Raw genomic sequence first — 15,112 nt, forward strand, 5'->3', positions numbered from 1 at the left:
GAGAAGGTGGAAGTATAAATGTGGTCGAGCTAGTGCTGACAAAAATGTGAGTATCATCAGCATAGGATAGCAGCAAGCAGCAGTCATAGGGGTCAAAGCACATCTTTGTAAGCAAGCAAAACAAATCCATTTGGATGTTGTTTATGGCAACATCATATGGAATGTACTCATAAGAAGTTAACAATATTATTTTGGAGAAACTTGTTTACAATCCTACTACGTGGTGTTACCCAGATGAGGAAGGCTTCCCTTTCCCTCTCAAGATGTCTTCCTCATGTTGTTTCATAGAGCATTTCCTTTCCATTGTTACCTCTGGCTTGTTCATTAGGGATCTAAATCTGCATCCAGATTTATTTAAATCTGCTTTGCGACATTATCTATCGTTAAAAGCACTATACAAATAAAACCGAGTTGAATCGAACGTGTAAACATTTTAGGCGAACGTGGTGAGAAGGGATGTACCGGACCACCTGGCATTCCTGGAAGGGGGCTGAAAGGTGATACTGGGAAACCAGGCCCACCTGGTGCTCAGGGATACTTTGGTCCTCAGGGATGGCGAGGATCAGAAGGACAGTCTGGAGATCCTGGTCCAAATGGATTGAAAGGTAAAAGTCCATGTTCTAAAACCGAATCAGATTAGTGGCGGATTGATTGATTTCTTGTGCTAAAATGAGGGGTATATTTATTTCCACGTCAGCAGGTCATCAAATAGACCATTTGATCCAATATTTATCACTTTAAGGCTGCAAATGACATTTAAAATGTAAATGAATGTAATGTGTTCCTGTCAGTTAAAATCCACAGTATGCAAGCAACGATGTCAGTTTTGCATGATAAAATTGAAAATGATTTCATGATGCCGCTCAGGTCATCCTGGACAACCCGGATGGGCCGGCTTACCTGGTGGCCCTGGCGAGTGTGGATGTCAAGGCCCACCTGGCGTAAAAGGCGAGAAAGGCTTTGACGGGGGGCAAGGTTGTCCTGGCGTAAATGGAGAGGAAGGAGAGAAAGGTATGCTTAAAGAAGGACTACTTAAACGAAAAAAAAACTCCACCCTGAAACACATAAATGTGATTTTGGTGCTAAGGTAGAAAATGAAATGCAGTCAGAATACAAGGCTCAGTAATGCACAGTGATTAACTATGGCAAGACTTCGCGAAATGCGTGTGCCTGTGGCTTGAGCAAGGTAATGCCTGGACTGAAAAGGGGTAACAGTCAGGTTTCAAAGTTAGCTCCTAAAAGCAAAAGCGCAAGAGCTTCTTTTCTCACCATTTTTCAGCATCATATTATTGAGAAATCTTGGAGCCAGGAAACATCCCAGAATTGAATGCAGTTATATAATGTACTTGCGCTAAATTACGGCAGCGTCTCATCTCTGCTAGTTAGGGAACTATGAGATGATGAGCTCAAGCCTGATGGAGTAGGAACTGGTTTTAAATAAATAATGAGAAGTACTTCAAAACCTGTATTGTCTGTCCTACAGGTTCCCATGGAAATCCTGGGATGCCAGGAGAGATTAACGTGAATGCTGAAAAGGGGAAGAAGGGGCTACTAGGAATGCCTGGGCAGTGTGGACTCCCTGGTCTCCGAGGTGAAAAACCTGAGAATTTCTTTCTTCATAAGTGTGTCTTATTTTTTTTCCCCCAGAGGTTTCAATGCATTGTGAGCATTCCTAAGTAAAGAATAAAATGCTCAGAGGCATGCTGCTATAGGAAAATAATCAAAGAGTTACTGTTACCACCCTGAAGTCAATTATTTTCCAATAATATCACATCCTGAAGTGTTTTATTCCTCTCACAGTGCAGCAATTTGTTAATGAATTAAAAGCAAATTTGAAATAATAGATCTCCCTCATAGACCACTGACTGAATTTTGGCTCGTACATTCATGCATTCAATCTGATCACAAAGGTTCTAAAAATAAAGAAAAGCATGTATTATCTATGTATCTCTATCTCAGGCGATAAAGGTGAGAAGGGTGAACACGGCCCAGATGGCTTTTCAGGGTATCCTGGACTTCCAGGTTCTGAGAATGGCCCTCGAGGACCACAAGGTCTTTTTGGAAGGCCAGGTGGACCTGGACGCCAGGGCTTACCAGGGTTAAAAGGCCATAGCGGATTTACTGGAGGATGTGGAGATCCAGTGAGTTAATAAAGCATCGTAATTAATGTTCACATTCTGTTTTTTTTACACAGTAATCGAGAGACAACGTTATGTTCATACCTGCCTAAGATTAACAAGATGAAATAAAAGTGTAAACCCAAGCAAATCGATGATTTCTGATCCCGAGCTCGGAGTTTTGGACCTTTCTTTATAGCTATGATGAGTTTTTAGCTGGTTATTCACCCTTAGTCAGAGATGTGAGACATCCAGAATCCCACCAGAATAAAAATCTGCCTGGAAAAAAAAGCATTCCCTACAGTATATCACATTCTGAAATGTGTTGCTCTGTGGTCTTAGGGTGACCCAGGATTGAGTGGATCTCCAGGACTCCCAGGTTTCCCTGGATTTGATGGGCTGAAAGGTAAAGTGATCTATTTAACATAATACTAAAAAGTATAAACACGTTTTATTAAAAAACAACAACAACAAAAAACAACATAAATAAAATGTGGGCATAATAAACGTTAGTCAGTCTGTTGGCTACAAAATAATGAGTGACGAACGATGCATTCGGACTGAACTCTATGAATTGTTGTGTTTAACTAGGTGATAGAGGAGATTCCATAGGTACACCAGGACCTCCAGGTTTGAGAGGTCCATCTGGACAAAATGGCTTCCCAGGTAAGTGCACTGGCGTTATTGTTGACGTCTTTCATAAAGTTAGTTTTTGTGCTTTACATAGTACACTTCCTACTATAGAACTTCTATTATTTATTTATTCATTTATTTATTTTGTCAGTCTATTCCATAAATAATCAAAATTAAGCTAACGTACTGTACACAGTGGTCAGTAAAAATGTAATGCTATAAAATCAAAAGAAATGGCACCAGGGCCAATAAGAAAGCACAATAATGAAAGTAAGAATTTCACCCAAACATTTATCACTCTTGCAGGTTCTCCTGGAGATGAGGGAGATGAGGGAGAAGAGGGTCCGCCTGGTCAGTGTGGACGGCCTGGCAAACCTTGTCCTGTTGGAAATCGAGGACACTGTGGACCCCCAGGTAGACTTGTCGTATTGTTCCTGAAAAATGTCCTCATCAGTTATTGAGTTATTGTCCTTTTCACGAATAAGGTTTTGTTGTAGAGTAGTTGTTAGATTCCAGGGATGGCTAGTATAAATGTTCAAGTTAAGCCCAACCCCTCCCTCCACCCAGTACAGCTGGGCGCTGATAGTGGTGCCAGTGGGCCTTAGACTCTTGTTTCATCTCTACCTAAAGAGAGCAATGCAGCGGCACTTTAATTCTTTAGTCTGTCCAGCTCTCTCACCGTCTCATCTATACATTCTGCTCAAAGAGATCAGCTTCCAAAAGCTTCAACTTTCACGCTGATCCCACTATCAACACCATCACAGTGGAGTTTCTGTTGTAACTCGGTGGAGCCGGGTCGTATAGCTGCATTGCATTATCGGACTCTGAGTCCAGTGTTTGCTCTCTCCACTATGTCTACCTTGGATTTTTCATTAATATGACACGTAAGAAAAGATGTCCTTGTTCTTTCGTTTTTAACGGTGAAACACAGAGATTTTCTAACTTGAACCTCATTGCATGCTGGTAATGGGTTCAAGTCCAAAAGACTTAAAAAAATTCCACTCTGATAGATGTCACAGATGTTCTTCTATTCTCTCTCTGTATCCAAGGTGTTATTGGTCCTGCGGGACCCAGAGGTAAATGTGGTGCCGAAGGTCCTTCAGGGCCTCCTGGACCTCCTGGACCTACTGGACCATCAGGCCACAATGGCCCAAAAGGTACTGGTTTATTATTATTTATTGATCTACAATACAGTATCTCACAAAAGTGAGTACACCCCTCACATTTTTGTAAATATTTGATTATATCTTTTCATGTGACCACACGGAAGAAATGACACTTTGCTACAATGTAAAGTAGTGAGTGTACAGCTTGTGTAACAGTGTAAATTTGCTGTCCCCTCAAAATAACTCAACACACAGCCATTAATGTCTAAACCGCTGGCAACAAAAGTGAGTACACCCCTAAGTGAAAATGTTAAAATTGGGACCAATTAGCCATTTTCCCTCCCCGATGTCATGTGACTTGTTAGTGTTACAAGGTCTCGGGTGTGAATGGGGAGCAGGTGTCATCGCTCTCACACTCCCTCATACTGGTCACTGGAAGTTCAACATGGCACCTCATGGCAAAGAAATCTCTGAGGATCTGAAAAAAAAGAATTGTTGCTCTACATAAAGATGGCCTAGGCTATAAGAAGATTGCCAAGACCCAGACATTGAGCTGCAGCACGGTGGCCAAGACCATATAGCAGTTTAACAGGACAGGTTCCACTCAGAACAGGCCTCGCCATGGTCGACCAAAGAAGTTGAGTGCACGTGCTCAGCATCATATCCAGAGGTTGTCTTTGGGAAATAGACGTATGAGTGCTGCCAGCATTGCTGCAGAGGTTGAAGGGGTGGGGGGTCAGCCTGTCAGTGCTCAGACCATACGCTGCACACTGCATCAAATTGGTCTGCATGGCTGTCGACCCAGAAGGAAGCCTCTTCTAAAGATGAAGCAAAAGAAAGCCCGCAAACAGTTTACTGAAGACAAGCAGACTAAGGACATGGATTACTGGAACCATGTCCTGTGGTCTGATGAGACCAAGATAAACTTATTTGGTTCAGATGGTGTCAAGCGTGTGTGGCGGCAACCAGGTGAGGAGTACAAAGACAAGTGTGTCTTGCCTACAGTCAAGCATGGTGGTGGGAGTGTCATGGTCTGGGGCTGCATGAGTGCTACCAGCACAGGGTAGCTAGAGTTCATTGAGGGAACCATGAATGCCAACATGTGCTGTGATATACTGAAGCAGAGCATGATCCCCTCCCTTCAGAGACTTGGCCACAGGACAGTATTCCAGCATAATAACGACCCCAAACACACCTCCAAGATGACCACTGCCTTGCTAAAGAAGCTGAGGGTGAAGTCTCAGACCTAAACCCTATTGAACATCTGTGGGGCATCCTCAAACGGAAGGTGGGGAGCACAAGGTCTCTAACATCCACTAGCTCCGTGATGTCATCATGGAGGAGTGGAAGAGGACTCCAGTGGCAACCTGTGAAGCTCTGGTGAACTCCAGGCACAAGAGGGTTAAGGCAGTGCTGGAAAATAATGGTGGCCACACAAAATATTGACACTTTGGGCCCAATTTGGACATTTTCACTTAGGGGTGTACTCACTTTTGTTGACAGCGGTTTAGACATTAATGGCTATGTGTTGAATTATTTTGAGGGGACAGCAAATTTACACTGTTACACAAGCTGTACACTCACTACTTGACATTGTAGCAAAGTGTCATTTCTTCAGTGTTGAAACATGAAAAGATATAATCAAATATTTACAAAAATGTGAGGGGTGTACTCACTTTTGTGAGATACTGTATATCTACAGCTTATTCAAAGTCTAAATGCAAATTACACTGGACTTTATACAGCATGTGACTGTGTTTTTTAAAGTACATTTTTTGGGGGGGGTTTTTCAGGTTGTCCAGGGCCACCGGGACTGCATGGACTGGATGGATTAGAGGGTGTGAATGGTGAACCAGGGGCACGCGGTAAATGCTAGCATGCATGTTCCTGTGATGTCTGTTGAGTGTGTCCTTGTCTTCTGTTTATATAATTATCCATGATTGATGTATGTACGAGTGGTTGTTATCTTGTATATGATAAACTGTCTTTATACATGAAGCGTCCATGGGCTGCATTCAGGGTTGGCAGCTTAAGTCCAAAAGTATATCTACTACTACTACTACTAATAATAATAATAATAAACAAATGAGATGTGTTTCTCTTACTTCCTCTTTCAGGACTAGGTGTACCTGGGGATAGGGGGCCTGATGGTCTGACAGGTGAAAAGGGTTGTCCAGGAGACCCTGGGCCACATGGTCCTATCCAGCAAGGGGTCAAAGGCTATCACGGCCCACCTGGATTGCCAGGTGCGTACTCATCACAAGCATAATCCATTATATTTAAAAGGAAAAACTGGTCGTACTGGTCCATCGTCCTCAATAGCCGCTTCTACTGCTACCTTAAACCTGATACACTTTTGCGACACCTATTTGCAACAAATTTCTAAATAATGATGTATAGTATATGTAAAGTACATACACATACGGTATAGCATGGATCATGTTCAGGTCATTTTGATTTAAGAACACCAAGGTGAAATAAACGTTAATGCACCAGATGTTGCCACAGACAGCCATGGCTGTGAGCCAAGATGGCAAAAGCCAAGCGGCTGTGCCGTCTGGTTTTGAGCGATGACGTACTCTCTCCGCTGTCTATCACAGCGACACTAGCCAGTTGTGAGCATCTATGAGGGTTGTGTATGAGGAAGGTGGTAGATAACGCTTTCCTCCGAGTGTGTTACACTGCCCTCTGACACAGCATGAGCAGCAGTTTGAGAAGGTGTAATTGGTTGGCTTCGTGTACCTCGAAGGAAGCGTGCGTTAATCTTCACCCTATCCAGTAAGTAGGACGAGAATTGGAATGTGACCAAATTATGGAGAAAATGGGATTTATATCGTTCCATTTATAACTGTGGAATATTGTAGAATATTGATTTGTTGTTGATACAAGCATAGGATAAGCACGGATATTTCTATATTTCTTTCATTCCTCCTTCCCTCTTCATGTGTCCACCCTCTTTCACACTTTAGGTGAACCTGGTTATCCTGGTCCTCCAGGTCTTCCTGGCAGGGACTGTGAGAACCCTAAAGGAGGACAGAGTGGTGAAACAGGTTTTATGGGTGGTGACGGCCCACCAGGTGAGCGAGTGTGTGCCTGGTCATTTTAAAATCGAAATCTTATGGATGTAACAGATAGTACAGATATGTCTTTCAGATCGAACAGATAACATGAGGTGTGCATTGGGACTGGGATTCGTGAAGATAGAATTTCGCTGTACTGGAAATGTGATGAGATAAAAGGCGTCTATGCCATTCAGCCTTCGTTTATATTAGGCTAGTTTAGGACTTTAATTCTGCGCTGATTTACACAGCAATCTTCAACATATACCTCCTAAGTATTAACATACTAACAGAAATGTCTGTCATTATTGAAGGCGATTAAATTTTACTTCAAGTCGTATGACGACGTATTTCTAACAACAATTTCGGAAATTTTGGGTGTTTAAATATCTAGATTATATGACGTCAACATTTATAGGATTGTTAACAACCCATCTACATGATTACAGAGTATAGTGTCTTTGCTCTTTTTATCTGTTGGGATGTTTTAGGACTTAGGGGGCCTATGGGACTGGCAGGCCTGGCAATACCTGTGCGGGGGGATGAGGGGGACCCAGGTACACATGGTCCTCCTGGAAGTAAAGGACAAATAGGTGATTGTGGTCCCAAAGGCCAGGTCGGGGTTTCAGGCCTCCATGGACAGAAAGGTATTCTGGACAAATATGAATATATGAATATGTAAAGAACATCATTAGGAACTATATTCAAAGCCCAAAAATTATATCATAACTTCTCAAATGCTATTTCTGAACTCCCCATCAAATTATTCAAATGACCTGCATGTACTTTACGCCTCCATAGCTAGCAAATTTATCAGATCCAGCTCATCCTAGAATTTTTGTGTTTTTTTTAATCAATTTTTTTCAATGTAAACTGATGTGTTTAATTGTGCGCACAACTTAATGAATCCAAGATAAGTAAAGGTCCTGAAATCATAGAGTACGCAGGATGTTGATTATTGTATCCTGCTTTTAATTTGCTATTCTGTGTAGTCGAATGAATAAAATAATGCCAATGTTTTTTGATAACGTCCTGCAAAGAATACGTGCCGACGGTTTAAAGCCTACAAAACATTGTCAGTTTCATAATGTACTGTTCTTCCGTTGTATCTCGTATCAGTAAAGCTAAGGTTTCAGCTAAGCAACTTTTGTGTAACTTCTCTAACCGGATATACTAGATTGCTCGATTCATTATCTGTGTCATCAGGTGAGCAAGGAGACCCAGGACTTATTGGAGATCCTGGACCTTCTGGCTTACCAGGAGAAAATGGCAGCCCCGGGCTCAGGGGCACTAAAGGACTAAAAGGAGACCGAGGTCAGCGTTCTTCCTTAAACAGGAGTTTTGTTTTTTTTTTTATGTTTTTTTTTGTCAAGTTCTGTTGTGCAGTATTGCATTTCTTATCCTCAAAGGTTTTGGAGTTCAGAGATTTGTACTGCACTTAACATCTACAGTTGACATAAATTAATAAGAATTAAAATATTTTTCATTTACACCACATGTATCAAGTACTAGCCAATCACAGCAAAGAAACATTACAAGATAACCTTAATCAAAGAAAGATAGACTTGTTGGCAATTTTTTTTTGTTTGACTATGTTGTGCATTAAATGCAAAAGTGTTATTATCATTATTATTATTATTATTATTAATTTTACTACTAAAAACTACCATTAAAAAATCTAGTCTGTTTGATAGATTAAATCTAAGCATAAAAAAATTATATCATGTATTACACGTGCATTCCTTTACTTACGCTCTCTCTCTCTTTCTCTCTCTCTCTCTCTCTCTCTCATTGGCTTTAGGTTCTCCTGGACATGTAGGGAATATTATTCATAGGGATTCCGGCAGGCCGACTCCAGGTCCACCTGGACTTCCTGGACCTCCTGGTGAACCTGGCTTTCCAGGACTTATAGGAATTCAGGGAAGTGCAGGTCTAAAAGGTACACGTGAGCACACACACACACACACACACGTTTTACACATTGTCAGCACACATTGTCACGAAGTAGCTTTTCAGAAATCTGGGTTCAGACCCCTAACGAACAAGCTATAGGTGACAGTGACTAGAAAACACTTAGAGGAAACAGACTCGAAAGGAAAGTCATCCTCTTCTAGATGATCGTTGGTTTTCATATAATAAAAACGACATTGATATAATGATTCCTTTTTGGCGTCCACATCACACCAGCTGTTAACAAATGTCTTAAGGTGGATTTTATTTTCAATTTTTATTTTTTTTTCACTACTTTGGTGGAACTGAGCGCAACAGCACCACTAATGGCCGTAAATAAAATAAAAAACAAAGAAGTGAGGACGGGGGTGATTTCTTTGTAAATAAATAATATATATACATAAATAATAATTAATTATTATTCATGATAATAAATTATTCAACCTTAATCATGTCATTGTTGGGCTGCTGATAAATATTAGATATATGACAGTCATAACTATAAAAGATAAACACAGCTACAAATGTTTTAAAAGATATTGAATGTGTGTCATGAAGTGTTGACCTGTTGATTATTCACTACAGCAGGATGGAGCAAAAATCTACCCTTTGAGTGAAAGTCAAAGAGTATCTACCTTGAAACGTACTCAATTCAAATAAACGTATAACTATCAATTCAATTCAAAGAAACGTATAACTATCCGAGTCAAAGTATATACTTGAACTGATTAGCCAATATTTAATAACCCTGCTGGAACAAATGCTACGGTTTATAGAGCATTACCGACAGAAAAATGCAGAAATCTAGCAGCAAATTTAATGAACCTAACGCTAGCATACCTCAACATTTGATGGTGAATATATAAAGACTGATATTGAATTTGTGTTCTGTGTCAGTGACAAAGGAGACGACTCATCATGAATTGATTATCGGTACAACCAAGAAATGAGAACAACTTCCTACATTATGGATGCTTGTCTTGCAGATTGTCAATACGAATCAAGCTTGACTCCTCATTTGTCCATTTTTTGTGACTGTTAAATAGTAATTAAAAAGAAAAAGGTCCCTGGGGTGTGTGTGTGTGTGTGTGTGTGTGTTGTAGTGATTATTGGATGGTCCTGGCCTCCTTTGCTCAAAGAACAAATGATCAGAGTTATCCTAAATGAAAGCCAGATAGCACTTTCATCCAAGTGTATTACACTGCTCTGTGATGCAGCAGTTTGAAAAGATGCAGTTGGCTGGCTTTACATGTCTCAGAGGACACGACAACAACAACAACAACAATATGTTCTAGATTTGCAGTCATGGGTAGTATATTTAAAACACAATTAAAATGCCATGGGTACAACAGGACAACAGGAGACCTGAGTGCGATGCTGGCAGAAGAGCTAAATTGCTTCTTTGCTCACTTTGAAACATCACAACAACAGCACTCATCTGCTCCAGCCTTGCCTCCACCCTCATCTGGCTCCCGCACCAGTCCAGCCCTGCCTCCATCCCCTCCTGGTTTCTGCACCACTCTACTTACTGTGAGGGAACACGATGTTAGACGGATGTTTCTGGCAATGAACCCCAGGAAGGCTGCTGGCCCAGATGGAGTACCTGGTAAGGTGCTCAGATCGTGTGCCCACCAGCTTGCCCACATCTTTACCAGAATCTTCAATCTTTCCCTGGCCCAAGCAGTCATCCCGTCCTGCCTAAAATCAGCCACAATCATTCCAGTGCCAAAGAAGTCTCCCACCACTAGCCTAAATGATTATCGTCCTGTGGCCCTCACTCCAGTTATCATGAAGTGCTTTGAGAGGTCGGTTCTTCAGCACATCAAGGACTACCTCCCCCCAGACTTCAATTCTTATCAGTTTGCATATCGCGCAAACAGATCTACAGAGGATGCTATCGCCGTAGCTCTCCACTCCATGTTGAGACATCTAGAGCAGCAACAGAGCTACGTCCGGATGCTTTTTGTGGATTACAGTTCGGCTTTTAATACAATCATTCCAGATATTCTCATCACCAAATTGGTCACTCTTGCCCCCCCCCCCTCACATGTGGCTGGATAAAGGGCTTTCTCACTAACCGGTCTCAGACAGTGAGACTCGGACCCCACCTCTCGTCCACTCGCACGTTGAGCATTGGTTCTCCACAGGGCTGTGTGCTGAGCCCCCTCCTGTACTGTCTACACCTACGACTGTAGTCCGGTCCACAATAACAATCTTATTGTCAAGTTTGCTGACGACACCACAGTGGTCAGACTCATCTCAAAGGGAGATGAGGTAGCCTACAGAGAGGAGGTCCTGAACTTGGCAGCCTGGTGTTCAGAGAACAATCTGGCTCTAAACACTAAGAAAACCAAGGAGATCATTGTAGACTTCAGGAAGCACAACACTGAGCTAGCCCCCCTTTTCATCAATGGTGAGTGTGTGGAGAGGGTCCACACCTTCCGGTTTCTTGGCGTCCTTATCTCTGCTGACATCTCCTGGACAGACAACATCACAGCGGTTATTAAGAAGGCTCAAAAGCGGCTACACTTCCTGAGTGTTCTCAGGAAGTACAATCTGACCCCAATCTGCTGCTGACCTTCTACCGCTCGTCCGTCGAGAGCCTGCTGACATACTGTATCACGGTATGGTACGGCAGCTGCACCGCGGCAGACAGGGAGAGGCTTCAGAGAGTAATAAGAGCAGCACAGAAGATCATTGGCTGCCCTCTCCCCTCCCTGATGGATATTTACAACTCCCGTTGCCTCAGCAGAGGAAAAACCATCATTAAGGACAGCTCTCACCCTGACTCTGATCTGGTTAATCTGTTGCCCTCAGGGAGACGTTACAGGTGCATCAGAACAAGGACTAATAGATTCAAGAATAGTTTTTTCCCAAAAGCTATAACCATTCTAAACACATACATGTACTGATTTCACAGTATAGGTACACAGTGTCTCAGAACTGTGCATATTGTAGTACGCCCCCCCCCCCCCTCATTTCGTGTTTATCCTATTTATTTTATGTACATGTTGGCACGGAACAAAAAGGAGTGGCTCTTAATTTCATTGTACATGTGTATAGTGACAATAAAGGCATTCATTCATTCATACTGGTATAAAGGTTTCTGGCTAACAGAACATCCTGTATGCATTTTGTTCTTTATGTTTGCTAAATTTCTCTCATGGAGTCTTTTTCTTTTTCATCACAGGGACAAAAGGCCCAGTGGGAGATCAAGGGTTGGACGGTGAACCAGGACCACCTGGCCATATCGGACCTCCTGGAGACCCTGGACCGGAGGGTGCCAGAGGTTCACCAGGCAGGCAAGGTGTGTTGGTGTGTGTGGTTGAATCACTGTTAGACAGCAGCAAGTATTTCCAACGAGTGTGCTACCTACAGCAGCATAACTGAATAAAATTATTAGCTAAGTTAATTAATTATGGCTAAGTTATATTTTCAGGTGATAAATTTCATTACAGTTGGGACGGGGGAACATCCGTCCCAGTCTCAAGTCTCTGGAACAGGTTTTTTCTTCTAGATTTGCAGTGTGTTTGGCTCCATCCATCTTTTTCCTGAACCCTGACCAGTTTCCCAGTCCCTGCTGATGAAAAGCATCCCTACAGTGAAGCATGGTGGTGATAGCATCATGTTGTGGGAGATGTTTTTGTTCTTTGAGTGAGCAGTGGTGGATTTCTTTGTGCCAAGGCCAAAAAGTTCAACAAATCAATGGGTTTTCAGGTGTTAAATGTTCTTTCATTGCAGTAAGATTAATCCAAATTTGCCATCTTGTTGTCTCTCTCTCTCTCTCTCTCTCTCTCTCTCTCTAGGCCAACAAGGACCTCCAGGAGATGAAGGTCCTCCCGGCCCTTCTGAGCGTTTCAGCTCAGGCTTCCTATTGGTCATCCACAGCCAATCAACAGTTGTACCTGTTTGTCCTCAAGATATGTTAAAGTTGTGGGAGGGATACAGCCTACTGTACCTTGAGGGGCAAGAGAAAGCACACCCGCAAGACCTAGGTATCAAACACAACACGCATACCTACACATACTAAACGGTGTTTAATCCATCCCTGATCTGCTCCCGTATCTAAGTTTTATTTCTCCCTGTGTGTGTGTTAGGTCAGGTAGGGTCGTGTATGCGTGTCTTCAGCACTATGCCCTTTTCACGCTGCAACCAGCATGCCTGCAACTATGCCAACCGCAATGACAAATCCTATTGGCTTGCCACCACTGCTCCATTACCCACAAGGCCCGTGTCTGGGCTGGACATCCAGCCACACATCAGCAGGTGTGTGGTGTGTGAGGCTCCATCACCGGCCATTGCCATTCACAGCCAGGAAAGACTCATACCCACGTGTCCGCCGAATTGGAGGAACCTCTGGATTGGATATTCTTTCCTTATGGTTAGTCTGAGAGTTTGTGTTAGCGTGTGTGTGGAGTATGGAAGAGGGAATTGAGCCTGTTTGCGACACCTGACCAATCACACCTGTATGTGCTTGTTGATTATCCCATTTCAGATTTAGTTTCCATTTTACTATAATATAATAACCTCCATGCTCTGGGAAGGCTTATGGAGGGTGGTTGTGCGGGGATTTGTGCCAATTCGGCCATGAGGGCACTAGTGAAGTCAGGTACTGACTATCTGCACGGTGAATCGTGGTGGTGGTAGCATCACCTTGAGTGTTACCCTTGTGTTCCTGCTTTCCTAATATCCGTACCTGGTGACTGACATTGGTGGAATCTTATATGCCCATATATTACACCGTATGTCATTCTAATATATATATTCAGTTAGGTTCCTCCTGATGGCAGGTGTGTCTAAATAGGTTTAAATAGGTAGAACTAAAAAGTACTTCGTATTTGTTTCACATCCACTAATCTCAACATAGTTAACATTTCAACTAAGTCAAGAACATATTTGCAAAAATTTGCCTTTTCTAGGTTAAATACTATGTTTTGAAATGATTGTGAAAATGCCTTAATTTAATGGCACGTGATATGATGATGTCATCTCTGTACATCAGCACACCGGGTCAGGAGATGAAGGAGGCGGCCAGCCTCTCACATCGTCAGGAAGCTGCCTACAGGATTTCTTCACACATCCATTCGTGGAATGCCAGGGCCCACAAGGGACATGCCACTATTTCGCCAACCTCTACAACTTTTGGCTCATGAGTTTCAATGGCGAGCAACGAGAAGTGATCTTAAAAGAAGCGAGCGAGCTGCGTGATTACGTTAGCCGATGCAGTGTCTGCCTGAGGGTGTGAGACCAGCCTGGAACGGTCTCGCGCCCTCCTTTGTGACGCTACAGAGGATGTAAGATGGGTGGAGTCATAATAACTCCATTAAAAAAAAAAAGAAAGAACTGAACAGTTTGTGATTATTCACACTGAAGAACAACTGTGAACGAGTTTGTACACACGTTTTTCCTCTCCACACTTAATACTTGAGGGTTCGAGCAGTGTTTTATAGCTAGTGATTCTGAGCACCTGGTCTCAAATTATTGTCTGATTTGTAAAAAAAAAAAAAAAAATCGAATAAAATTCCACAAAAGTTCAACATCGAAACACAATTTAAACATTGCCTTCACGGTACAAACTTAAGAATTAGAGTGCCTTGCATAAGTATTCAAGCCCCTGTTCTTTAACACCTTTTTATTGTACTACGGCCTGGAACTGAAATGGACCTAACTGTGAGTTTTACTAGTTTTTGGTTTTACATAATTGTAAGTGCAAAATATTTACATCGTCACCGAGTAAACAATAAGTAGACGACAGTTTGCTGTTTGCCCCTCTGAGACAATCACTTTTGGCTGCAGTTACAGCTGCAAGGATTACGCCTCAGTCGATTTTGCAGATCTGGTTCCTTACCGTTTTCGCCATTCTTCTCTGCAACATTGCCGAAGCTTTTGTCAGACTGGATGTGAACAGAAATTCTCTCAGAAAGTTTTGCCACAGGTTCGTGACCGGATTGAAATCTGGGGCTTTCAGCTTCTTGGTTTTTGAGCCACTCCAGCATAGCTTTGGCAGTACGCTTAGGTTTATTGTCTTGTTAAGGAAGTGAACCTCCACTTTTCTTCAAAGATTGCCTTGTATTTGAATCCATCCATTCATCTTGCCCTGAACCTTGACCAGTTTCCCAATCTCTGCTGATAAGAAGCTTCTCCAGAACATAGTTCTACCACCACCATGCTTCTCAGTGTGGATAGTGTTCTCAGCATGATGAGCAGTACTGGGTTTGTCCCAACCCTAACGCTTTGTATTTCAATT

General features: G+C 42.4%; 1 protein-coding gene across 1 annotated transcript in view; it reads left to right on the top strand.

Annotated features, from left to right (window-relative positions):
* Nucleotides 1–14,110, top strand: part of col4a4 (collagen, type IV, alpha 4) — a 51,579-nt gene extending 37,469 nt beyond the window's left edge. Inside the window, exons 30-47 of the mRNA XM_053647642.1 lie at nucleotides 438–605; nucleotides 868–1,011; nucleotides 1,484–1,591; nucleotides 1,960–2,141; nucleotides 2,460–2,523; nucleotides 2,709–2,783; nucleotides 3,057–3,164; nucleotides 3,800–3,907; nucleotides 5,650–5,721; nucleotides 5,974–6,102; nucleotides 6,826–6,933; nucleotides 7,407–7,562; nucleotides 8,122–8,229; nucleotides 8,717–8,854; nucleotides 12,056–12,172; nucleotides 12,672–12,860; nucleotides 12,963–13,246; nucleotides 13,868–14,110. Coding sequence (XP_053503617.1) covers nucleotides 438–605; nucleotides 868–1,011; nucleotides 1,484–1,591; nucleotides 1,960–2,141; nucleotides 2,460–2,523; nucleotides 2,709–2,783; nucleotides 3,057–3,164; nucleotides 3,800–3,907; nucleotides 5,650–5,721; nucleotides 5,974–6,102; nucleotides 6,826–6,933; nucleotides 7,407–7,562; nucleotides 8,122–8,229; nucleotides 8,717–8,854; nucleotides 12,056–12,172; nucleotides 12,672–12,860; nucleotides 12,963–13,246; nucleotides 13,868–14,110 — 2,501 coding nt within the window. The remainder of the gene's footprint in view (nucleotides 1–437; nucleotides 606–867; nucleotides 1,012–1,483; nucleotides 1,592–1,959; nucleotides 2,142–2,459; nucleotides 2,524–2,708; nucleotides 2,784–3,056; nucleotides 3,165–3,799; nucleotides 3,908–5,649; nucleotides 5,722–5,973; nucleotides 6,103–6,825; nucleotides 6,934–7,406; nucleotides 7,563–8,121; nucleotides 8,230–8,716; nucleotides 8,855–12,055; nucleotides 12,173–12,671; nucleotides 12,861–12,962; nucleotides 13,247–13,867) is intronic.
* The last annotated feature ends 1,002 nt before the right edge of the window (nucleotides 14,111–15,112 follow it).

Source organism: Ictalurus furcatus, chromosome 17, assembly GCF_023375685.1.
Source record: "Ictalurus furcatus strain D&B chromosome 17, Billie_1.0, whole genome shotgun sequence".
In the NCBI taxonomy this organism is placed as follows: domain Eukaryota; kingdom Metazoa; phylum Chordata; class Actinopteri; order Siluriformes; family Ictaluridae; genus Ictalurus; species Ictalurus furcatus.